Source organism: Protopterus annectens, chromosome 1.part2 (genome assembly GCF_019279795.1).
Source record: "Protopterus annectens isolate FY-2018-M chromosome 1.part2, PAN1.0, whole genome shotgun sequence".
NCBI classification, from domain to species: domain Eukaryota; kingdom Metazoa; phylum Chordata; order Ceratodontiformes; family Protopteridae; genus Protopterus; species Protopterus annectens.
This window is the reverse complement of record NC_056727.1, coordinates 702,788,748-702,815,819: the sequence shown is the minus strand read 5'-3', so window position 1 is coordinate 702,815,819 and position 27,072 is coordinate 702,788,748. Positions and strand designations below refer to the sequence as shown.

At 38.8% G+C, this 27,072-nt stretch overlaps 1 protein-coding gene across 3 annotated transcripts in view; it reads right to left on the bottom strand.

The window, feature by feature from the left end:
* Positions 1-27,072, bottom strand: part of HEATR5B (HEAT repeat containing 5B) — a 2,176,461-nt gene that overhangs the window by 1,894,336 nt on the left and 255,053 nt on the right. For 2 of the 3 annotated variants that reach the window (XM_044058540.1, XM_044058533.1), the window contains exons 4-5: positions 26,522-26,630; positions 20,953-21,102 (exon numbers count right to left, since the gene is read on the bottom strand). In XM_044058540.1, the coding sequence (XP_043914475.1) occupies positions 20,953-21,102; positions 26,522-26,630 (259 nt within the window). The remainder of the gene's footprint in view (positions 1-20,952; positions 21,103-26,521; positions 26,631-27,072) is intronic. The other variant, XM_044058548.1, reaches the window with a different exon arrangement.

Below are 27,072 nucleotides of genomic sequence, written 5' to 3'. Positions count from 1 at the left end.
TGAACAATGATCATACTCCTGGAAGGCCTGCAGTGCTAGGAGAACTGTCTCATCTAAAGAACACTGATATCAAGATGGGGAGTCCTGGAAGGCCTGCAGTGCTAGGAGAATTGCCTCATCTAAAGAACACTGATGTGAGCATTGGCCTCTGTCAAATATCTCAACAGCCAACTTCCAGGGCTCCACTGGAGAAAATGAATTAACTGTAAACACTTTCCGCCTTTTGGTTCCTGGAAAAAAAGACCTTTGAAGGGGTGGAGAAGTGGATGCCAATGGCAGACATGAGTTTTCTCATCTTGTAAGCTCCTGGTGACTGTATCTTTAACCTTCGACCTAAAAGGGCATTCAAAAAGATGTTTTGAACTTTTCCACAAAATCATAGAGATGTGTCCGGGGATGTCAGTGTATGGCAGTACCTGCTGCTGTAGGTGTGCTATCCACCGCATCGGACAAAAGGCATGTAGAAAGATTTGTCAAGGACTAGATGGTTGCCACCTGCAAATCCAGCATTTTGCAGGTCTCTGCTGCCATGGTAACTGAAAGAGACATGGAGGACTATTTGGCCAAGTCTCTCAGAAATCTTGTCTAGTGTGCAAGGTAATTTAGTATGTTTAAGACATGTAATGATACATAAACTTGCTTTCAAAATCTGTCCTGGGCCCCTAGACACTCTGTTGGTCAGTGGACAAAGGAACTCTCCTCACACAGTTATTTCTTTGTGACAGCCATCCCCACAATGGATCAGTAATCAAGGAGCCTGAATCCTCACCACTGAAACTGGAGAGGGATGTTCACTTGGAATACAAATGAATACACTCAGTATTCCAGATGCAGACATCTCTGCATCAAGCACAATTTCCCTTAAGCGCACCCAGGGAACACGCTCAGTCCAGGGGCTGGTTCCCCTCTATATCTGTCCAGACCCCCAATAAGATTCCCCACTGGCACAGCTCAGAGTTGAGTCCTTAGCTGGGGTTGCAAGCCAAGTTCTCCCACAACCGCTCTGTAAAAGCAGTGCTTTGTGTTTCTGCTCCAAACAGCTGTGACATACACTCTTTGACATTTGATTTGCACACACACACACACACACACACACACACACACACACACACACACGCACACACACGCACACACACACACATACATACACCTGGGAAAGGCTGGCACAGACTCACCTGCTGGGCCCCCTTCCACCCAGACTATACGGTAGTTATCACTGCCACCAGAACCCCTGCCAGCTACGTTAAGGCTCTTGCAAGGGTACCCAATTATACGGAGTCAAATTAGTATTAATACAAATGGTAATGTTGACCAAACAGCAAGGCTTTCAGGAGTGGCCAGAGTTATCACCAAATAAATATATGCAAATACTCTCAAAAATTAAATATTTTCTAAAAAGGACCAGTCACAATGAGAAGTTACAATATATTTAATAAATAATAAAATAACATGAAAACACTAAATATCTATTTATAGTAAACACCAGACTTTCAGTCAAAGGGAATATTAAAAATAACACAGAAGGAAAGTTTCACACAGTTATAGAAAAACAGTATTTAGCTAGTCTCACTATCTACTGCTGACTGACTAAAAGAACTACGGTTCCTACTTACTGAATAGAGCAAGGCAAAATGGGTGAGTGGTCCCTGTTGTCAGAGCCAAGACAGAATACAGAATGCTCTAATATTAAAACATTATTTTAGTACAGAATGACATCACATACATCTGGTCATCTGACTGTTTCAAACACCAAACAAAGTATTAGTTTAAGGGTGTGCACACTTATGCAACCAGCTTATTGTACTTTTTTATTTTTATATTTTTTCCCCTAACAGGTTTGTTTTTCAATTGAATTGTTCAGGTTATAGGTCACATTAAAGGTGGGGAAAGTTTTGAAATGATTTATTGTGGTATCATTTTTTTATTTCACAAAAACCTGGCATTTTAACAGGGGTGTGTACACTTTTTATATCCACTGTACAAATGACATATAATTTACAAAATTCCAGCTAGCTGTGCAGGCATATGTTACAAATCTACTGCCCTACTTCTCTTGGCATGGCTGGTAGTACCCCCTATCGTCACATGAGGAATGGGCTCCACCACATCCAGACCCTTCTGGGCCTGCTGAAAGAGGAGGTCAATCACCTCATCCAACAGGGGAACTACTCAGGAAGTATACTGGCCATCTCCACTGTCATTGAGAAACACCAATACCTCCTGGGAAGGGGAGCTGGGTGATCAGCACCCCCCTTACCAAAGTAATTCCAGGATTTTTCCAAAGGAGATATCTTCAAGGGGGGACCCTTCTCCTTTAGTCAAATAATGCTGTCATGCATAACAGACTCTTGTGGGGAGTAAAAAAAAAAGCTTCCTTTTGCATTAGTGCTTCCTGTGCTCTTCCACCGGGAGTTTGGTGATCTGGAAAAGAATCAAAAGCTAAAGGGAAGCTTCATCCTATGAGCTCTATCGAGACATGCTATAGCAGTGTGTTCCAAAGGAACAGGATGATATGGATCAGGTACTGCAGTCACCAGAAAGAACTGGGATAGATCCTATCGAGTGCAAGACATCTCTTCTCTAGGCAAGGCAAAAGCATTCTCAAATGCCTCAAAGGCTGAAGCCAGCTCTGAATTATTCTCATGGGATGCGAGGATCTAGATAAGAGACCCTTGCTAGACTCAGCTTGGTTTGGCTGAAGCAGATGCTGGGGGCCAAGCTATTGAGCACAAAAGCGCTGAGGGGAAGGGACAGATCCAACAGTCTTTGAATTGATCCAGTCCCCCATTCTCCGGTGCTGACCTCTCAGCTCCAAGGACCTCTCAAGATCTGACTCCACCAGTCAAATGCGTGAGGGGCAAATGGGTAAAGGAGTTTAAAATGTCCAGTCTACTAGCTCTAACAAAGGAATCCCCTTGATAGGTGCTCAGATCCAATATTACTGGATCTGAAGGTCAGGCAAGGAGAAATCAAGTGGGGAGTGAAACAGCCTTCTCCCAGTTCCATAGAATCGTGGGGACTGGAAAGGACCTCCATCTGTATCTGATTTCTCAGGAATGTTTACATCATCCTTGGATAAACTTCTCAATGACTATATAAACCTGAATGAAAACATTGTCAAAGGTGACTATGAAAAGGTCTCTCAGACAGAAGGGTTGGAGATTGGAGTGGAGGTGTAGTTGGCTCTAGGGAAAAGCTAGGCTCCACTACCAAAGGAGGAATAAGATATTGTATTTGGACAGGATTTGGCCTTACCTACATCTCCTGAAGGATCCAGAGAACTTTTCCTTGACTCCTTAGCTTCCTTTTCTTCTGACTTCTCTCTTCTCCTTTTCCCTCTCTTTATCCTTTTTTTCTCTCTCTCTTCTCCTCTTTCAATCTATCTTCAATTCATCCACGGGACCATGGCACTCTCTGATGTCTTTTTTGGATAAAGGAGAACCTGAGAGGGAGGCGGAAAATTCTCCCACAGAGGCAAAGAGAAGGCCCTTTAGTGCCAGTTTGGACCAATGTTCCAAAAGGTTCACAGGGAGAAAATCTTTTAAAGCCTTGGACCTTGTCAGCAATAGTTTGAGAAAAAAATCAGATATTACTCTATGAGAAAAATGAGCAGCTCTGGAAAACAGCACCAGGTAGAAAGTAGTACCTAAATAATTTAAAAGAAATAAATCATTTTAAACAGTTATATCAGAAATGCTCTTTGTTTAGAACTAGGCAAAGGATAGGATGGGAAAAAAAGCAAGAATGCCCAAAACTAACTAGAACCACCAACAGTAAAGATTCTGAAAATTAGCAGTAAAGGAGAAAATAAATCCTAAAATATCCACTATGTAACCAAGAAAAAAAAATCACTCCAGCAGTTATGAAGCAATACCTGGGAAACTCATGCTGTGCTCTGGAGACCATGTCTGGCTATTTCAAATAGCAAACAATATCTGAGGAAGTAGTAGATCTTAGGGGGTATTATGTGCTAGTCTGGGAGTTGCCAGCATTGGATTCAGTCAGATCCAATACACCAGTTAAAGACAGATGGAAAAGACACCAATGGATCTGTGTTTTATACTTTTAGGATACTTGCAGCAGACAGTACAAAAAACGTATATGAGGAACTCTCTACATAATACAACATTCAAAGTTGCCTCCTGGTGCAGACTCAAAATGCAGAACTCCATCCAAGACACACGCAGAGAACGTCAAGTCTTATCTAGTACTGCCTCTGACATCACGCAGGTCATTTTTCTCAACCTTACATTTCCTACCTTCAACTGTCTGAGTAGACTTTACCCCCAGACATTTATGAAAGTGATACATGTCCAACAAGAAGATATAACCCTCTAGAAACCGCAAGATGACAGCAGTGGTCAGACAGATGAAAAAGTCTGAGAATCTGATGTGATTCAGAGCTACACAGTTAATGCTCTTATACACAGAACAACCAGAAAGCTTTAATTCAAAGTGGAAAAGGATGATGATATAAAATTAGGGGAAACTTAAGAAATGAAGAGAAACTGAGATTTTGGATGCAGATCCTTAAGAAGAATAACAATAACTATACAAAATATCATATTCAGAAAGTATTATAAGAACTCTGCCAACACAGGAATAGAGAAAGGAGATTCTGCCAGTATAGATGACTGTAATTACAGGTACAGAGGATAGGCAAAAGTAAGCTGGAATTTAATGGAGAAAACTGGCAAAGGAACAAAGGTAATGGGAGCATATAATCAGAGGGGGAAAGATAATAGAATGGGAAGAGACTAAGAAGACATTTTGACTGCAAGCTAGATACTGCCTTCCCTATCAGGGATTGATAGCAGTGTATAGGCAAACAGAAAGAGATAGGGGAATCCCAAGTGAAGGGCCCGCACTGGTTGAGTTTTAGTTGAATCTATAATTAAAACTGCTGACAAAAGGGTAACTAGTAGGGCACACAAAATGCATGACAACTATAAGAATCAATCACAGGAGGTCATAAAAGATGGACAAGAGAGATTTAGATATGTATTTCACAAAGAAATTCCTGATTTTCACAAAGAAACAATGGAAGGCTGTATGTATGGCTCCCAAATATGCAGCAAAGTCTAGACGATTTCGGATTTTTGCTTGGAAGTGTTTGCAAAGGTACTTTTATACCCCAGACTTCAAATATTTTTCTTCTCAAGCAGATGACAATCACTGGATATATAATGGGGAAGAAAGAAGTACCCAGGAGCATATGTATTTACAGTGTAACCAGTTGGCAGACTTAAAAATATTCAGAGTAATCTGCCTGGGGTACTGAAGAAGCAAATGAGTGTAACTAAGAAAATAACATTTTTAAGCTGGAATACAGGATCTGAACTGCCCAAACACACCAAGGGCTTATTAAGTTTAATTCTGGTGGCTGCCAAAAAAACATTTACTAGAAAAAAGAAAACAGAAATAAATGTCTAAATCAGCCATACTTGAAATAGTGAACATTGTAGCAGAGATAAAAATAGTAAGTGGGATGTTTAGAAAAGGGCAGGAGTAGATTACATCAAAAATGGAATTGTGGGAACAATACATGCAGAAAAGTGTTTTGGATGAGGAATAAGGTTTAAGAGAAGGCAGAAATTGAACAATTTATGCAATATTGGATTGACTATATTGTATAGAAGATTATATGTGATGTCCAATGCTTCTAAATGTGAATATGGCAATATAGTTTTATTACTTTTATATATGTTTGCTTATGTCACAAGTGGTAATTCGATAAAGTTATTATTAAAAAAATGAGCAAAAATTACTTAAAGTTACGTTTTCCCTCTAAACATGAATGACAAAGTGGGTCTAGGCTTTGCAGTCCACCCACAAGTTTGACAAAGTTAACAGAAGTCCAATAGCTCTTAGCCAATTTTTCTTGCAAAGCCACATTTCACAGATTTAACTGATGCTTTACAATCTCACATTTATTCACTAATTTCAGTGTTGCTGGTCTTCCTCCCATTAATCTCCATCACCCAACACCTGTTCAAGTCCAAGGTATTCCCAATTCTTCTAGTCAATTCCTGGTCTTTTTTTGTCTCTCAAGTATTTCCCATTGGAACACTAGAAAGGGATTCACTGTCAAAGTCTCTGTGTGGAACTTTACTGTCGGGAGAATGACAAGCAAGGTTCCACTCTGTTTGATGGCTCACTTTTTGTTGGGTAACTTTTGTATTTTCTCCTTAGCCTGTTCTGCATCAAAAAAGGTCTTGGATCCTCCAGGAAAAATATTCCGAAGACAGCTGAATATAGTAGCTTGAATCTCATACCTGCCCCTCCACATTCTCTGATTACTGGGATACGTTTGCTTCTCTTCTGCCTGGTGTACAGTGACTAATCATGTTCCACAAACATTTTACTGCCTCCAGTTTTTAATACTTTGCCCTTCTGACAGTTTTGTCAGGATCAACTCTTTCTGCTAATATGACTGTATCTGTACTAATACAAGTCTTGGCTACTTTCTCATGGCCAAGTTTGGGACATACACTCGATATGCCCTTTCAATTAGCAAATCCTGCAAAGGATTACCCGTCCAGTGGCTTGTTTGTGATTTCATAAAATTAATACAGTATTTTCCTTTCAGTTTCTGTTACAGCAAAAAATCTCAGGTTTTTCACCGTGTGACCTGTCCTCTAAAGCTACCATTTTTTGAAATGACTCTTCTTGAGAAATCTCATACTCAGCCAGCCTTTTCTGCATTTCCATCTCTGATTTTTGCAGTTTTTATCAGTTCATCTGAATAGCTAGTTAAACCTTAGTCTAGTTTTCCAGCCTTTTGTTACTTAAGTTGATATACTCCTTCAATGCTTCATTTATTTTAATTGGCTCTGAGTATGTTTGACTTATTGTTTCCTCTAAATTACTAGAAGCAATCTCTTGTACCAAAACTGGAGCTTGAACGGATGTTTGTTGAACAGCTGCATGATTCTTCCCAGTCAGTGTTTTCTCTTAACCTTTTCTTGTTAATTTTCTTTGAGGTTCTCTAAAATTTTTCTTTGCTGACATCCAGGCAGTATACGTACTAACTAGTAAATGAATTTTACTCAGGCTGACATAACATCTAGTAATTATTTCTCGATTTCCCTTTCACATTGGGAGAGCTGAAATTAAGCTGTTTATTATTGTGCAGCCATCTTGGAAGCCCAAGAATCCACCTTTTCTTATACTTCCAGTTTTTCTTGCCTTATAACAAACAGGAAAAAGTGCTTCTTGCTTTAGTATCACAAGTAGGCACGAATAAAATAACTCCCCTCAACCACCCATTTAAAGTGCCTTAGATTACATAATATAGCAAACTACTTTACAATACAAGAAGAAATTTATACCAAGAAATGTTTGTACAAACAGTAATAAGAAAAAAATGTTTTACTTGTACTTCTTCAGTCATTTCAGTGTCCTTCTAAACATTAAATGACAACACAGACATATTTGGTTTACAGTTTACCCACCAGTTTAACACAGTCAACAAAATTAAAACCTTTCTCAACCACATTTTGCATGTTTAATACAATTTCTAACAGGATCGATGCTTTACAGTTCTCCCATTTATTCACCAATTTTGCATTTTTGCTGGTCTTCTTTAACCCCCACCACTTCTCTCTGATACAAATACAATGTACTCTTGATTTTTCTAGTCATCACCTGAGTTTTCTTCTGTCAATTAACATTCGCCTTTGAAAGAACAAAAAAGGATTCAAATGCAAAAATCTCTCCTCTTTGGCTTACTGGTTAAAAACTATTTTTTCTGCGACAGCCTGTTCTGCATCCACAAATGTCTTTGATTTTCCAGGAAAAAAATATTCTGAAGACATCTGGATATTGCAAATTGAATTTCAGACACCTACCTCTCCCCATAGCTCTCAACCAATCAGGGACAAATTTCAACAGAATCAGGGACAAATCCAAAAATAAAAAGGGACAATCAGGGACACTTAAAATATTAGTTCTATTAACCTAAGACATTGATAGAACAAGAGAGTGTGAATTAATAAACAGTTTCAGAAATAAAAGATGTCTATAATTCTAATTATTGTCATTATTTGTTAGGTATAATTCACCATATATTTTCAAAAGTCACCAGTTTTAGGAGGGATTAAGAGGGACAAGGCTAATGAGTCAAAATCAGGGACGTCCCTGAAAATAATGGACAGTTGAGAGGTATGCTCTCCCCATCCCAATTGCTGGGATAAACTTACTTCTCTTCTGCCTGGAGTACAGTAAATAATCATTTCCCAAAAAGGGTCTAGTGTCCTCAATTTTTAATGCTTTTACCCTTTGCTACAGTTTTAAAAGCAGCTTTTTCTGCTGGTATGACTTCATCTTTACTAATATAGGTCTTGGCTGCTTACTGACGGCCAGATTTGGAACATACACATGACGTGCCCTTCAGTTATCAAATCCTGCTGTAGACCACCAGTCCAGTTGCTTATTTGCACTTTCTTGCAATTCTCTGGTATAGCAAAAATATCAGGTTTTCTCTGTGTGTTCTTTCTTTTCACTCAATTTTTTAAACAACTTAATGATATGGAGAACAAATGAATTATCAGGTTAGGGGGTCTTTTTAGGCCTGGACTAAACACATTAGAACCATCATATTGAGATTATTATTTTTATCTCAAATTTATCTTCTTAGAACATGTTGGTAACCATACAAATGAAAGATTTAAGTATCCATTTCAGGTCTTTAGAATTGCTGGCATTATTTATTTTTTTATAAACAATATATGCCAGTTACATATGTATCTATATTATATCCAGAATGGCATGGTATCAATATTTTCATTGGTTCACATTATTTGTACTTATTATTAAGCATGTATATACAATTATTTATATATTGATTTATATATTCCAACAATGTTATATTTTTCTGGGATATATATGCAGATATTTTTGTTTGATATGTGCATTGGATTACAATGTGTTTTGTATATTGATACTAAATGTATTTACTCTATACATGGGTTATATCCCTTTAAGAGTTGGATTATAAAAATGACCTAATATGGTGGAAGTTTTCTTTTTCCTATCTTTGGCATTGAGAAAGGCTAGCATTAGCCGAAACTGGTTTGCTTTAGCACTGGTTTTTACCACTGCTATCATGGTTGTTTGTACAACGTTGAAATAAACATTATCTATACGATCCTGTAAGTGCTGGTCCGTTTTTGGTTGATATAATTCTAATTATTGTCATTATTTGTTAGGTATAATTCACCATATATTTTCAAAAGTCACCAGTTTTAGGAGGGATTAAGAGGGACAGGGCTAATGAGTCAAAATCAGGGACGTCTCTGAAAATAATGGACAGTTGAGAGGTATGCTCTCCCCATCCCAATTGCTGGGATAAACTTACTTCTCTTCTGCCTGGAGTACAGTAAATAATCATTTCCCAAAAAGGGTCTAGTGTCCTCAATTTTTAATGTTTTTACCCTTTGCTACAGTTTTAAAAGCAGCTTTTTCTGCTGGTATGACTTAATCTTTACTAATATAGGTCTTGGCTGCTTACTGACGGCCAGATTTGGAACATACACATGACGTGCCCCTCAGTTATCAAATCCTGCTGTAGACCACCAGTCCAGTTGCTTATTTGTACTTTCTTGCAATTCTCTGGTATAGCAAAAATATCAGGTTTTCTCTGTGTGTTCTTTCTTTTCACTCTATTTTTTAAACAATTTCTTGAAAAGCCCCCTGTTTATGCCAGTCTTTCTTTTTAGAATGTGGTGTCTGCAGTTTTTATCAGCTCATCTGAATAACTGCTTAAAGCTTCTTCTATTTTTTTTCCTGACCGTTGCTGTTTGACTTTAAAAGAACTGAGTTATTGAAAGAATATACCAACACCTCTGTGTGCATTTGATTGATTTTTCCTCTAAATTACTGGAAGCCATCTCCTGTACTAAAAGATGGACAGTGAACCATTTTTTGCACAACAGCTGCAATGCTCTTCTCATCCAAATATTTTTCTTTTCTGGTTGATTTTCATTTACTTTCTTCAAATTTCTTCTCTGTTGGCATCTAGGCAGTATAAATGCTAGCCAGTAACTGAATATTATTCATGTTGAGAACTTTTACTGGCTATTTAACACTTTTTCAGTTTTCATACTGGGAGGGCTCAAATCAACCTGTTCAACCAGGAGCCATCTTGGAAGTCAAGTCTTAAAAATAAGTTTGGTGAGATAAAAGGTATGCACTGACTGAAAACTTTGTTTCTGGAATATTGAGGTTTTGCTGTAACAGATTTTAGTTTATATCACTGCATGGTTTTAGTAATTTTTATTAACTTATCTATTTATTTACATTTGTTGACCAGAACAGCCCAACTGGACAGAATGACTTTTAAGCATAGTCCTGGGGAGAAAACCTCCACAAGTATAAACACACAAATGTGTGTGTGAGCAAAAGCCTGTTTATGCACATACATAATTCTAAAAAGTTAACAGAGTTAGAAAACAATTACTAAGCATATATACTTATTGAAGGTATTGCAATAAGTTTTCCATTTCATACATACACGTTTACCAATGATTCAAAAGTAGAAAGTATAGATGACATAAGATGACAGACAGGATGAGTGGTTTTAAGAGAAAAGTTACAGAACTCAGAGGTATATACAAAAGCTTCACAGAATGTGATGAACTTCTTCCCAAATGTGATCTTTAAGTTTGATGAAGTCCATTTCCCCAAAAGGGTTTTACCTATACTCCCCTCAGTGGATACTATCAATAATTTAAAGATCTTCACATAAAAATTAAACTGTAAAGTTTTTTTTTCAAATATAAGATAAGACAAAGGATATAAATATTTTGTACAGTCCATTTAATCCAACCTCCATCCCAACTCAGCAAGTTTTTAAACAAAATTGTGAACAAGTCATCCAGTACTTGTTATCTCAACCAGCCTCCAGGAGGCTGTACAATCTTATTATGGATGAAAGAATGTATTAAAGACATTTCAGTCAGGGTAATGAAAGTAGGCAAAGGAGGGGATACTACTGTTATGGACAAAGAGACTATGACAAAAACATGTTTTCCATTTTAAGCGATAAACAATTTTATCAAACAGTTAGTTTAAAAAATTCCCATAGAAGGTTTGGTTCACAGACAGCTAGCTAGAGAAAATCATTTTCAAAGGAAGGATTTCACAAGCTATGTATGATTACTTTTTAATAAAGGATTATACCACAGCTATCAACTTTATAATCTGAAAGACTGACAAAAATGAGGTTGATCCTCCTCTTCGACCTACTGTCTCAGCAAGGAATTCAAACTTAGGCCCATATCTCATTTTATAGATATAGTTTATAAAATATTGTATATTTAACAGTGCATATTTATCAGACTTTTTCATTATTTTCTGGTGACACTGGGTATCAAATTTCTGTATACAGAAATACCCCAGTATTTGGGAATCAAAAAGGTTAGCAATGTTTTGTTCAGTGCAAATGTCATGAGATTAAGAGAAAAAAAAGATTAAAAGGGAAGGGTCTAGAGAATAATTTAATATAATTGTTTTATATTTAAAGACACATTTTCCCCCAAAAATTAGGAGGTAGCAATGGGTGGCACCATGGTTCCAAATTTTGCCAATGACATATTGGAAAAGGATTTTTTTTAATGAAAAGTGATTCATTAAGATCAAATATGGCAAGCTTATCCATGACATTTTCCCAGTTTGGGAAGGATTCATTAATGAGTTTCAAGTTTCCTTGATGTTATTAAACAAGGATCACTGTTTTTAGAAATTTCACATCAGTACAGTTTCATCTTCATGGATGTGCTTGCTTATAAGAAAAACAGCAGTTTTTAATCTGCACGTATTAATTATAAAAACACAGCTTGTAATTCCCTGCTTTTTTTTAAGAGTATGCACCCCTTTTAAAAAATGTGTGTTTTAGTCTATGTTCATTAGGATCAAAAATCTTCCACAACAGAAACAAACAGAAATTAAGGAACTGGGACTACAACTAATTGAGAGGTTTAGATTTTGGGGGGGTACCCTGAATCTTGCTCGACTACCCCCCAGAAAATATTTCTGGTTCTAGTGGTGTGGACATGGAATGAAGTAACTCAGTTTAGAGTACAACCATATGTCTGACTTAGATAACTTAAGTATTAAAAAATAGTAAAGGTAAATTGGAAGATATTAAAGGGGAAAGATGAAGTGCTCAAACAGGTGGGTAAATCATCCAATTTGTTAATAAGAGGGGGTATAACATCAAGAATATCTTAAAAAAAAAAAAATCCCGATACACTTTATTTAACATTTACTAACCGGGAAAGTCCAACTTGGAACAAGCCAATTTTCAGCGGATGCCCGGGGAGAAATGCTCCGGATGCATGTCTTTGTAACGTGGGAGGAAACCAGAGCACCCGGAGGAAATCCACATGAACGCAGAGAGGACATGCACACTCCGCACAGAAGGCACCCCAGCTGAGAATCAAACTGGAGAACCTCTTGCTGTGAGGCGACAATGCTATCCCTGCACCACTGCGCTGTCCTGAACAGAATAAAGGCACTATCAAGTGTTACAACAGTAATGCATACAGGTTTATAAATTATAGTTCTTGGACCTTTTCTACAAATAAATATAGTTCTCTAAGTCCTCAGTCTTTTTTTTCCCCCTGTACATCAGAATACATGGTACACATAGCAGTTTGCTGCTCATATGACAGCTTTTATGCAAGTAAGAACATCAGAAGACTGTGAGATAGAATAGTCTAAATATCTCTGGGCAATTAAAAATAAAGAGATCTCAAATGTACTACCATACCACAGTTTGTTCTGGTTTTAAAAGAGTTTTGGTGTTACTGATTTTGCAATTAACAATGTAAGGGGTAGCAGCATGGAAGACTATTTGGAATATTTAGAGTACAAATGGCAAATATTCTTGAATGCAAATAGTAATTTTGGTCTTAATTCCTCAGTGAATTTTAAATGTTATTTAAAAAGGAAGGATTTTAAATATTAAACCTAGATCTTTTAAATTATGTGATTTCCAGTCATGAGATGTCATCAGATGACATTTGCACTATTTAAACGAATGTATGACCTTCTGTTAGCAGACTGATGAAGCCTTAGTTCCCTAGTGATACGTTTGGAGACAAAAGCAATTATTCAGTTACTTTATTTTACATTTTTTATTTTATTAAAAGTTGTGAAAATAACAAATGTTGTCTGACCCATTCCTATGCACTTTCATCTTTTCATGTTTTTGGAAATGTAAGAATCTTATTAAAAGAAAATTCTTACTTCTACAAGTGCACTGTCAAACACTTGCAACAAGCAAGTGACCATCTGACTACGGAGTGAATGAATATTAGAATTTCATTTAATGATTCCAACTTCCATCAAGCCACATGATATGAATGGTAAGAGAAAGGAGCTATTCAATGTTGTCATCTATATGAGGAAATAAGCTAATTTGATCTGTCAATGTGACTAGCAAATATATTTTCTAAAAGTAAACATGATCATATTCAGATTGAAGGATGGTATTTTAGACATGGATTTAAACAGCCTGCAAAACATAAATCCATGAACCATAAAATGCATTCCTGTATGTGCCAGCCCCCAGTGGAATACAAGGATAAAACCCTGACTATTGCCATGTGACCAGAGTTCAACAAGTAGTTTGGGCACTTGACTGTACTGGCTGAGGAAAATGGGTGTGCCCATCCAGGTTGGGGGAGACAGAAAGAGCAGGATTCACACTACCAGAATCCCTCAGAGGATGGATGGCATTTCATAGGTATCTAAAGGGGGGGTGCTTTCAATATATCTCACCACCACTTGGTGGTAGTTCTCAGTAGTAAGTGTATGGAAACATGCACTCACAAGGGAAGAAGGGAAGGGTGCTGTGACCCCAGTGGTAATGAGGGTGGCTCCCCCAACACAAGGGTAGGGTCAGGACATTCAAATGTCTTCACATCCAACAGGCTGGCAAGGACACAAGCAACCATCATAGCTGCCTGAATGACAGCTTCTCCAGACCACTTTAACCTCCATGGATCTAGGGATTTCCCACTACACAGGAATAAATGGGCTCAAGTCCAAACAGGGGAGGCTCAACAGTTGGCAGTTACGGAGCTAAAAGTAGCAGGGAAAAAAATCCTCTCATGCTTTCAAACATTTCTCTAAAATTCCCAAATGCTCAACTCCAGGTTCTTATAAGCTATAATACTTCAGACTACAATCAACACTTTGAAAGACATTTAAAAGTAACATTATTCAGGTTTCAAAAGCATACATGATGATGCTTCAGTATACACGAATCATCTTTTTACTCAATTTATTATTCATTACACAACAGCTGAAGTTAATCCATTTCATCAAACTCTGGAATACATATGCCTGTGTTACTCTACATTCTGCTGAGTGCAAAGTGGATGAGGTTTAAACTTGTTGATTTCAGCTCCCTAGAAGCTGAACTCCTTAATTAAAAGAAATCACTAAAGGTGTGGTTTCTATTTGTGCATTAAAGGTGCTTCTATTTCTTTTTCTCTTTTCCCATGCAGTTATAAGCAAGGGGGAGTGGACTCGTATAGGGAACAAGCCTACCTAGAAGAAACATTTTTGCTCAGTGTTGTTGTTGTAAAGCTTCAACCAGTGTGTTTCATCTGGCTTAGCTTTCAACGAACTAACACACAATAAAATGTAGTAGAAGCATATGAATGCACATTAACACTTCATACAATTAACAAAAGGCAAATGTTTCTCATCCTTCGGTATGCTCATTTCAGTGGAATTAAAGCTACATCAAATTATTTCAATTTTTCAAGAAGAATTCAGAACTTCAAAGCAACATGTTGATGCATAAAATTTATCAAGAATTTTAGAGACACTGAGAGTATCCCATCAGGAAATAAGCAAATGGAAAACATTTGTAAAGTCACTCTATATCAGCAACATAGTATTCAATAGGAAATCTACATTCCCTGCACATTTTCAAGAAATATGTTTAGAAATCTCAAGATACTGCAACTTGTAAACACTTGTTCTACAGCCAGCCAGATTAATTTTACTTAAAATTCAACTATGTGAGGCGTATTTCAAATTAAATGCATAACGTCCGAAATGGTGCCACCAGATGATCTGCCATTTGGCCAAATGAAAAGTCTCATCCCCTGATTATGATAAGGAGAAGGAAGAAAAAGGTTAAAGATTATAACTCAGATGTACAACACTAAAAAGTACAGTTGTGTACACTTACCATAAATGTAGATGTTCGAGTGTATTCACTGTTGCAGTCATTACATTCGGGTAATCCTGCTGGCAGGTTGCCCTCAGTCGGCCTGAATTCCAAAGTCTTGGGTCCTGCGTCGGCTGCTGTCGCCCTTTCCCTGACGTCAGGTCATCAGGGGTATAAAAGAAGGAGCCGATGCCATTTTCTTCAGTTTTTCTTGCCCCAGATGTCAGGTTCCCCCTAACAGGGTAGCCAAAATTTATATATATATATATATATATATATATATATATATATATAAATACATACACCAATATAAACTTTACCATAATCTACAAGCAAATACACCACATAGGTTGTATAAATCAGAGAAGGAAAGAAAAGTTCCAGCAGAAAAAAGGGGGATGGCGGGTGGGTAACCTGGACTGCAACAGTGAATACACTTGAGCATCTAAATGTATGGTAAGTGTACACAACTGTACTATGTTCTTCGTGTTTCACTGTTGCAGTCATTACATTTGGGTAGAGTCCCAAAGCTATGGTTGGGAGGCTGGGGCTAAACAGCATTAGGAGCGGCTATGAGGCCCTGCAGAATAGCAGTGGCAAAGCCTGCCCTGGATTTAGACTAAAGTGGCAGATGATAGTGCTTTGTAAAGGTGTGCACTGAACTCGAAGTAGCAGCCTCTAATATGTCTTTGGTTGGTACTCCCTTGAGAAAGGCTGCTGAAGTGGCTGCAGCTCTGGTTGAATGTGGCCTAATGTCCTTAGGCACTGGCTTGCCATGGTGTAAATAGCAGAAGCGAATGCAGTGCCCTATCCACTTTGAAATAGTCTGCTTTGAGATAGCCTTTCCTTGTGATCCTGCAGCATATGACAATAGTAATTGCTCTGTCTTCCTGAAAACTTTGGTTCTGTCCAAGTAGAATCTAAGTTGTCTGTGTACGTCCAAAGAATGCAGAATTCTCTCCCCCTTGTTCTGTGGATTTGGATAAAAAGTTGGCAGATGAATAGTTTGGTTAAGAGCCACACTGGACACCACCTTAGGCATAAATGTTGGGTTTGTCCTCAGAGAGACCCTGTCTGGATAAAACATGATAAAAGGTTCCACAGCCATAAGTGCCTGTAGCTCTGAAACCCGTCTTGCAGAAGTTATTGCTAGGAGCAGAGCTGTTTTCCAAGATAAAAACTTTATGTCAGCAGTAGCAGCTGGCTCAAAAGGAGGAAGGGTGAGTTTTTCCAAGACATAGTTGAGGTCCCATGCAGGCATTGGTGATCTCCTTGGAGGCCTTAAGTTTTTGGCTCCTCTGAGGTACTGCTTTAATAAAGGATGAGAAAAGATAGGTGGCTCTGTATTGTACTGAGCAGAAATGGCAGAGGCATGAATTTTAATTGATGAAAAAGATAGGCCTTTGTCCAGCATCTCGGTCAAGTATTGCAAAATCTGAGGAATATTTGGTACAGCTGTAACAGTTCCTTGTGCCTGGCTCCAAGCACAGAATCTCTTCTTTTTTCCAGCATAAGATTTGATTTTCTAGTACTAGGCCTTTAGGCTTCCAAAATGACATCCATCACAGCTTTACTGAGAGGTGTGTTTTGTATGACTACATTATCCGCCATGCTGCCAGGTTTAAAGTACTGAGTTGGCTGTGCAGGATCTGATTGTTTTGCTGGGACAGTAGATGAGGTATTTGAGGTAAGGTCCAAGCTGGGCATTGAGACAAGTTCCTTAGGATTGGATACCAGTACTGGCGGGGCCAGTCTGGGGCAATCAGTATAATCTTTGGCTTCTCCTGTCTGACCTTTAGGAGTACCTTGGGGAGGAGAGGCAGTGGAGGAAAGGCATATACTAATAGGGCGTCCACTTTCAATGCTTGTCTATGATAAGTCCTTGTGCAGAATCTTTTTAGTTGGCAGTTGTGAGGGGAGGCAAATAGATATATGTCTGGGCATCCCTATTTCCTTGTTATCATGCTGATGACTTGTGGATCCAGCTGCCACTCGTGGGGATCCATGAGGTTTCTGCTTAGTTCATCTGCCAGAGTGTTTTTCTTTCCTGGCAGGAATTGTGCCTGCAGATGTACTTGGTAAGTTAATGCCGTGTCCAACAAAGTCATGGTTAGTCTGCAAAGGGGGTAAGAATGTGTGCCCCCCTGCTTGTTTATGTATCACATGAGCGTGGTGTTGTCTGTCTTTATCAGTAGTTGTCCTGGATGAAGTAGGTCCTTGAAGGCTGTCAGGGCATTTTGAACAGCTAGCATCTCTTTTTGATTGATATGTAGATGCATATGGTTTGAGGACCATGTGCTCTGAATGCATCTTCCTGCCATGTGGGCCCCCAGGCATAATCTGAAGCATCTGTTGTTTGTGTCTGCCTGTCTGGGGGTAATGTGAATGGCTGTCCCTTGTTCTGGTGACAAGCCTTCGCCCACCTTCGAAACTCCTGTTGCAGGCAGGGAATGAGAGTAATCATTGTCTCCAGGCTGTGGCAATGTTGAATCCAAACACTTTTTAGGTACCATTGAAGTTTCCTCATATGCAGTCTTGCATATGGAATTAGTAGGATGCAGGATGCCATGAAGCCCAAAGCCTGCAGAATTTTTCTTGCAGATAACTGGGCCTTTGTTGCCAACATTTTGAAATAGGTAGTCAGTTGTCTTTGTCTGGCGTGAGATAAGCCATCTGGGCAGTTGTATTTAAGCTTGCACCCAGGAATATTATCTCTTGAGAGGGTACTAGTATTGATTTCTTTTCATTGATTGTGTACCCTAGGCATGTTAGAAGTCTTTTCACAAATGCCAGATGCTGTAGAAGAATGTCCTTGTTCTCTGCTTGAATTAGACAGTCGTCCAAGTAAGGATATATCTGTATTCCTCTTTGTCTGCAGAATGCATTTACTGGTGCCAGGCACTTTGTAAAGACAGTAGATAAGCCAAAGGGCAGTGCAGAGAATTGGTAATGCATTGAGCCAACCTTGAATCTGAGGTATCTTCTTCATGACTGTCTGATTGGGACATGCAGGTATGCCTCTTTTAGGTCTAAAGTCACAAGCCAAGCATTCTTGCCTAGCATGGGAAGAAGCTGCTGCAAAGACAACATTTTGAATTTTGGTATATCTAGGAATGTGTTCAGAATAGATAGGTCCAGTACTGGTCTCCAGGCCTTGTCCTTTCTGGGTACCAAGAACAGTCTTGAGTAAAATCCTTGTCCCTGCTCTTGTTCTGGTACTTGTTGAATGGCCCCCATGTTCATGAGGGATGAGACTCATTTTTGCGCTTCTGCCCATTGATTTTTTTGGCAGATCTGGCCAGCCGTTTGCCTTTGGCAGGGTATAGAAATGGAACTTGTAGCCTTGTGACACTATATTTAGAACCCACTTGTCCTGGGTTATAATGTGCCAATTTTTGAGAAAAAAGTGCTACTTTTCCCCCTAAGGGTTCTGCCAGGACATAAGTGCTTGGTGGCGGCAGGGGGAAGTCATTGGGACTGTTTCCTGTATGGTTGTGATTTGTCTTCTCCAACTTTGGAGGTAGAAGCACCCCACTGCTTTGACCTGTATTAACCTTGTGCCTGGGATCTGCCTCTAGGGCATCTGGATCTGCCCCTTTGAGGTCTGTATGACACAGGAAAGGACCAATTCTTTGTAGGCCAGTGTCTACTAAACCTAGGCGGCTATACTTGTAAAAAATTTTTGACAGTTTGCATAGATTTAGCTTTGTCCTCCATTTTCTTTAACACCTCTTCTGCCTTAACACCAAACAAAGTATCATGCTGTAAAGGTGCATCTAATAATTTAACTTTAACATGATCAGGCAGATTTTGTTCCTTTAACCAAGCTTGCCTCCTAATTACAGAACCTGTAACTGCGGTCTTGCAGAAGGCCTCCAAAGAATCAAAACCACATTGCAAAGTACGCTTTCCAACTTGTTCAGCTGCATGCAATAAATCCTGCATTTCCTTGTTTTCTGCACATTCAGAGTTTAACAACATTTTCTGTTTAAGCAATGCCATGACATGTTGCTGATATTTAAGCATATGAAACTGACAGTTTAAGGCCCTTATAGCCAAGGTAGCAGACGTGTAAACCTTTTTTCCCCATCAATCCAGTGCCATAGAATCCCTGTCAGAGGGGGTAGGGTTTTTTGCATTGGAAGCCTTAACTCCTTTGGGACCCTGTGAAATAGTTTCTGGGTCAGCAGCAGGGTTTTTAAAAAGGAATTTATGAGAGTCAGGAACCCTGTAATATCTGTCAGGCTTAATAGGAGCTGGAGGTAAGGAGTCAGGGTTCAGACTAGACTGCGAAAACACATCATCTACAATGTCTAACAGGTGGAATTGCTAGAGGCCAGTGTTGAGGTAGTAAAAGGAAATCCCTGAGCCTTTTTTTAGATTCTGAAAAATCTTGGCTCTCCTAGTGGAAATGCTCCCTCATGGTATGCAAGGTTTCCCCAAAAGAATAGTCCTCTGGAGGAGAAGCTGAAGGTACAGATTCTTCAGCATCAGAATCCTCATAGGGGGGAAAGAGTATATTCCTGATCAGAAGAGGAATCAGAAGAAATAGAAACCTGATCTGAAGATTCATAGTCAGTCTCTTGCCTAGGCCTCTTATCAGGAGGGAGATGGGAACCCCTGGTCAAAGTAATCAAGTCTTCAGCCATTTTGAGGATCTGTTTTTTGGGCATAGAGGCCTGTCCATGTGGCTCTTGAGTTTGTTTTTTTGCTTTAGAAGGTGCTTTAGTCTTTGCCTTTGAAGCTGAAATCGGTTTAATGTAAAGATGTTTAAGTCGGAATACACCCTCAGAAGCCGGTGCCTGCTCAGCGGCTCCGGACCCATCTGAGGGAATAGTGTCCGAGGCTCCAATACCTTGAGTTTCCAGCGGCATAGCCAACTCCACGTGGGAGTCGATAGCAGCCTGCAACTCTAAAATAGCGGGCATCAGGGGCTGCAAAAGCACCTCACTGAGAACCGGCGAACCGACGACTGGCTTAGGAGAAGCTTCGTCGTCGGTTTTGGGCCTCGGTTGTTTCTCTCTCTCCTTTTCTTTGCGTTTTTTGTGAACTCCGGTAGTCAGATGGCTATCAGACGACATTTCTGGATAATTAAACTGGCGTCCAAAATAGTTTAAAGCAAAATCATACCAACGCTTAATAGTGCGTTGGTTAAATCTAGCACAAAACTGACAACCAGAAACATTGTTATCAGGGCCTAAGCAAGGAATGCAGTAAGAATGAAAGTCCTTATGAGGTATTCGCTTTCCACAAGAAATACAATTATTAACTTTTTCTGACATCAGTCTGGAGCAAGCAAAAAGTTTTCCCAACGGGGTACTTAGCTTTATTGAAGACTTCGGGTCTGAAACTCGAACACGAAAATCTCAGGAGTTGGCCGACCGGCACTTGCGAACTGCTTCTGCTTTGGGCACCACGCAGCAAGAAAGACTGAAGAAAATGGCATCGGCTGCTTCTTTTATTCCCCTGATGACCTGACGTCAGGGAAGGGGCGACAGCAGCCGACGCAGGACCCAAGACTTTGGAATTCAGGCCGACTGAGGGCAACCTGCCAGCAGGATAACCAGAATGTAATGAGTGCAACAGTGAAACATGAAGAACATCTAATACATCTACTTATGACATTACACTGAATGCATTGCAGAATTAAAAGATGATATCTGGATTGCCAAACAAATGTAAGAATTTCATCTCAATCAAATGGCTGAGTCAAAAGGGGTGGTATCAGATACATAAATAAAATAATCAACCAACTAACTTACCTTGGCCACAGCACAGCGCACAGCCATGGATCGGTCTGTTAGAAGAGAACGTGCATTCTTGTAAATATCTCTATGGCAAGAAGCAGCAGCACCACCCAGACCATTTAATACCTTCTGCAAACTCAGAAGTATCTCACTACGACCCTGTGACTCCACAGAGAAGAAACAACAGAAAACAGCTATAAAACCCATACTTTTGCACCAGTCTAAAAGAAAAAAAAAAGGAGAACCTGAAAATGTAATTAGCTTTTGTATACTAAAATGCAGGCAAATTAACTTTAAACAGTAACATACAGAAAAAAATCTCAGTAAAAAGTGTGAAAACTGTTGCATATGAGAGAACAGAAACAGAATTTTTAATACATAACTACCATAGCCAAATCAGAAATTATGGTAGCACCTCTGTACACTAACTTATCTTGCAAAACTAGATGGCAATACTTAAAACAGTCCCACCACCCACACCCATCAGGATGGTTTAATTTACATGACTGGTTATTGTAGCTATTTTAGTCAAGATAAAACTTTTTTTTTCAAAACGCATAGCCTATGTGTATGTGTTTTAGCTACAACTGTAGATTCTGATTCTGACTATGATCACAAAGCAGACTACCCATTTTATTTGGATATAAAAGAACACTGCAGTTTTACTGCAGCATGCAACAGTAACAGATACCACTTAAAGAAAGAGATGACTTGCAACTAATTACAATGCAGAGGAGTTGAAAGACAAGACAAGTGGTGACATGATACTTGAGTAAAATATAGTTCATCTTCAGCAAGACAGCAGTTTTGTAAACAGAGTCAGCTTAACAGTAGTACATTTTCAAATGTATCTTTTACAACAGGTAACACTTCTGTGAACTCTCTTCTACAAGCCAAATACTGCAGGGATTTTTTTCAAGAAGTTCATATACAACAATGTGATTGTATCATTCCAGTCATATCACTGCATAAGAGCGCATTACCCACACCCTTTGAGTTCTTCCACTGTTAAGCTGTATATCTGTGGTGGCTTAGTGGTAAATCACATTGCCTATGGTGTGCAGGCACCTGGGTTCGGGCCTTGCAGGGATTGTTTACTACGTGAGAGGATGACATAATGGTTAAGGAGTTTACCTTACAGATACAAGGTTTGATTCTCACATGGGGTAATTGGCTAGGCGTGAAATGGCCCACAAGGGCAGTTAGACTAGTACTAATCTATGAAACAAAGGAAGAAGTGGAAGCTAAATGATTCACACAGTAAATGGAAGAGAGGATAAGGAGAACTTAACAAATCTGCTGCAAAAGGATACAAAAGATGTAATACAAAATTCTGCTGCAAACATAAAACATCGTTATATTCCTTACATGGATTATGTACACAACAAGGTATACAAAACATGCATCTGGCAGCAGTGATAGGGTATGAAGCACTGCAGCAGCTAAATACAGATACAAGCAGTTGACGTAGTCATGCTCAATAAAGCACATTATTTTGTGTTTCAGAAGTAACCGGCGTTTCCTGCATCTTCAAATATTGCTACATGTTATAATGACTTCACTCCTACAGGAAATAGGGCAAACCATAAAAGCAAATAAATGTCAAAAATACAAAATGCTAAATTCAGCAGGAGAAGTCAAGATGCTTTTTAAACATCCATACAGCAATGTATAGTTGAAGTAACCAGAATGGGTCACCAAAAACAAAATGCTGCTCAGCCTTGTGGCACAGAAGGATGAATGCCTGATTGTGACCAAGCTGTTCCATTTTCAGTTACTGTTGTAGGTGCTGAAGGGACTAAGCAAGGAGGATGGGAGTTAGTGGCCAGTACTGGCTCACCCATCCTAAGATGATGGAGGAAGGGAGAGACGGAGCTCATGCACTGTTGACATCTCAAGGCATGCAGGTTCACTGCCCACAGCAATCACCCTAGTCAGCCCATGCTACACTGTGTAGTTTTTACATGCAGGTTGGAGGTGACATGGTCAGAAGCATACAAACTCTTCCAATAACAGCTACAGTGACCATGCAGTGTCACAAAGGGGATGAAGTCAGGTTGGTCAATCTACCTGGCCTACTCACTGGCCAACTCCTACTACCTTACTCTCATCTCTAATGGAGACTCACTGGGAATGAATTGGCTTTAGGGCTCTTGCCGTGGCAGAAGACAGGCCAAGCAACTATTCTGATGTGTGTGTATGGCACCAGTGAAACTTTTAGGTGGGGAATAAATGGACTGCAGGACCCTTGCCCTACCTCAGGATGAGATCACTGTATGCCCCAAGGGCTGATTAACACAGTGGTGGTCCAGTTCTTGCCCCAAAAGGAAAAAAAAGGGTTGGCACAGTGGTGCAGCAGTAGCGTTGTTACCTCACAACAAGAGATTCTCCGGTTCGATTCTTGGCTGGGGTGCCTTCTGTGTGGAGTCTGCATGTCTGCCCTGCATTCGTGCGGGATTCCTCCAGGTGCTCTGGTTTCTTCCCACATTACAAAGACACGAGTTTGGAGCGTTTCTCCCCAGGCCTTCAGTGAAAATTGGTTTAATTCCAAGTCAGATTTTCCCAGTAAACAAATGTTAAATAAATAAATAAATTCAGAGAAGCTAATGGGTAAGTTAAGCAGTCAAGTAGATGGGAGCCAGAATCCTGCCCTTGTTTGAAGTAGTTGGCAGCAGTGTGTCATACTATACGATGTTTGACTATGGTTTAATCAAACTGGAATGCAATATTTCTTAAGTAAAGTAAGGTACAAAAATAATTCTTCATCTAAAATGATGAAGATGACATCAGTGGGGAATTTTAAAACTTCAAAATTTAATTCTGATGAGCTGAACAGAAAAAAGAAATCCATGCTTATGACACTTTGAAACAAATACAACAAAAGCAGACTATGTCATAAGCACTATGTACCGAAATATGGACTAAAAATTCTCTGGAAATTGTAAGCAGAGTTTCAGTAAAATGGCTACAGCTAATACATTCAGGTTCAACAGCCACCATAAGGTAATGCATTGAATGAATGTCTCACTATTTAGCTAAACCACATAAATATAGCACTTGTAACTAATTTCATAAGATTTACTTCCCATGAAAATCAAAATTTTTCTTCATGTGAGAAAAGCTTCACAACAAATTAAAAATCAAAGGCACATCCTGACAGAGTGGTCATTCCTGTCAAAGTGAAAAGGAGCCTTTCAGACTGCGTATCTCCATTTAAGTGGATTAATACAATTCATTACTGGAAGATAAACAGCATGTGGTGGACAAGTACAACTAAGCTACATGAACGGCCTCAGAAGAGGACCGTGGATACTAGCATAATTTAACCTGTGGCTGATGGTACACAGATTTACTGTAAATGTACATTTTACTATGGTAAATTGTATGAAGTCATTATGTCAAAATATTCTTCTAACAATGTTTATTTACTGTAAAATACACTTTTTATCATGTCTATCCTCAAAAGTAGTTTTGCAAAGACAGACTCCAATGCCAATAAGATACAAATGCAATACTCAGGTGTAACATACTGCTTTGAAAGTAAGCAACCTTAACTTCTGAGTTCACTTGGAAATGCAACCAACAAAGAAATTTCTTATTAGCACATGGAAGATATTTGGTGCTTCTTCTTGGGATCGACAAGTTGCACTCAATAGCTTCAGTTCTAAGAACTGCATAAATGACAAACAGCATCTCAATCAAACCCATGCCTCTAGACATAAGTTTGCTGCTATATTGTCAAAGTCCATCTTTTGTGGAGATGGTCCAACTTCATTAATAAGAAAAACGTTAGTGACAAAAACACAATGACATTCGTTGTCAAGAGTTTTTTTTTGCCACCTCTTTCTTCAAAAATAAGAGGATCATGCAGCTTTGTTGCCGTTCCTTATATCAACTTTGTTTTGGTTGGCCAACACATTTCAAGTTGCTATTACAGCAGATATTACTGCTGGTAGTGTCACATATACAAAATTTGCATTCAGTTTATTTGATCCATGGTGGTATAGGTGTTATTCTGGACTGTGACTGTGAGTGAGTAGGGAATGTGTTTGCTGTGTTCTCAGAATGGCTACTGTTTTCTGCAGCAAACTGTTTCAGGCACAAGAGTGGGAACAATTTTTCACACTGATGATCTTTGGACCTTATCCAAGGTTATGCAAATGATAGAGTTACGATTCCTAATAATGAGGCGGTGAACCCAAGCCCCTTTGTACCCCCACACTTCATTACTATGCCTAATAATAAGGTATAGGGATGCAGAGCGGCTTTCAATCTTGCAAAAATGTTTGTTTTTTTTTGAAGACAGTGGACTTTTGCATAATTTTAAGTATCAATGCATTAGTTTCATTAGTAATGGATTAGACAGTTATGGCTCCATTCTGTTGACATGTACCCATCCATGCATAAGCACTTTGTGAACAGGAAACATTCTTGAACTAATTATAGGATGCAGTTTGCCGGGTTAAAAGGAAACTTGTGGGCATTAAGTGGATATGCTACCTCAACGGTTTGCTTACAATAGGTGAAAAATGCATCCATAATAAGAAATAACTACTAGGCTCCGTTATGACACTGATGTTTATGAGTGGTCTTCTTCAAAACTCTATGAGCAGAGGGTAGCTCACTAGCAAAAATGTTTAGAGCACTTTTAAGATGCGGACAGCTTAGGGCAGGAGTAGTATCTAGCTCAAAAAAGGGGTAACTGCATATGCATTTACACTGGGAGTGGAATTAATCATTTTACAGGCAGCTTTTCTTTCCTGTGGTAGTGTAAGGGTAAAGGTTAATACTGTAATAATCAGTGGTGGAAATCATGGACTCAAGGGTTAATTCTCTAACTTGGTGTGTCCAGAAGCAGTCATACACAGATATATGTCGCTGTATATCCAAGGTAACAAAGGAATAATGTAAAAAGAAACTGGAAAACCAGAGATAAAGAAGATACATCTATGTAGCTTTTCAGGTGAGAACTGTTGAAGTCTTACAGCATATAACGTAAACAATACAATCACAGTTTCAGAATACAAATATGCAAGATCTCCTTTACAGACGGATCATGTTTAAAGAAAGAAGGATAAAAATAAATGATAATCCGTAGAAACAGTAATCAATTCTTACTTACACTGGACTTTTAGTTGCAGCTCTAATCCTTTGATTGCCATTAGTTGTTTAAAAAGAAATATGGGAATCTTTAACTTCCTCCATCTAAAAACCCTAAAAAAGCAGCTTGCCACCTTCACTTACTACTACTACAATTGCTTTTATATACTTTAATAAAAAAATGTCAAGTAGCTCTTAACCTACTTGCTGTCTTAGGGCTTTATATATTTTAATTACAGAGATCGGTGACCTTAATGCATCATTTAACTTTAATAGCATATGCAGATGTTAACCCTTTCCATCAAACTCTACGTATTATGGCATACATGTCCTATCTCAAGCTCATTTCTGGGAAACAAGGTTCAAAAGGAGAATGCCTAAAGTTCCAAGTATCAGAGCAGGTCCTGGCAAATCACAAAAGGAAGATAACAAGAAGCAAGTATCTGTATGAGCAATAACAAATAAAACAGGTAATTCAACTTACCTCTGCATTTTTTAGAGCTTTTAAAAGGTTATTTACTGTCTCAGGGAAGGAGCTGCCCAACATTCTGCCCATCTTCTCATAAAAAGCTCCAACACATGCCACAGCTGCCCTATAATGACATAATTTACAATTAAAGCATAAAAAAAGTGTTTGCAGATTTAGGGTACTTTTATTCCAGTTTTTACAGTGTTACAAATGCGCAATTGTATACTTCAACTTGATCAGCATATATTTACTCCACATTTACATGCATGTTATAGACAAAATGTATAACTTACCAACATCGTCTAATAATCACTAATGTTTTGGATTTTTTATGCTTAATTACATCTAATTTTTATTTACACACATTTGTATGGCTAAAACATAATACCTAGGATGAAGGTAATCATCCTCCAGGTTATGTCATAATCAGGACTGACTGTACTACAAAATGAGCAGAAGGAGTAGCCATACTATACCAAAACCATCTACAGCTTGCAGCTATCATCCTATTATAATCTCATACCAAGCTCTGATAAAGGCAACATTTTAATAATCTTTCTATCTAC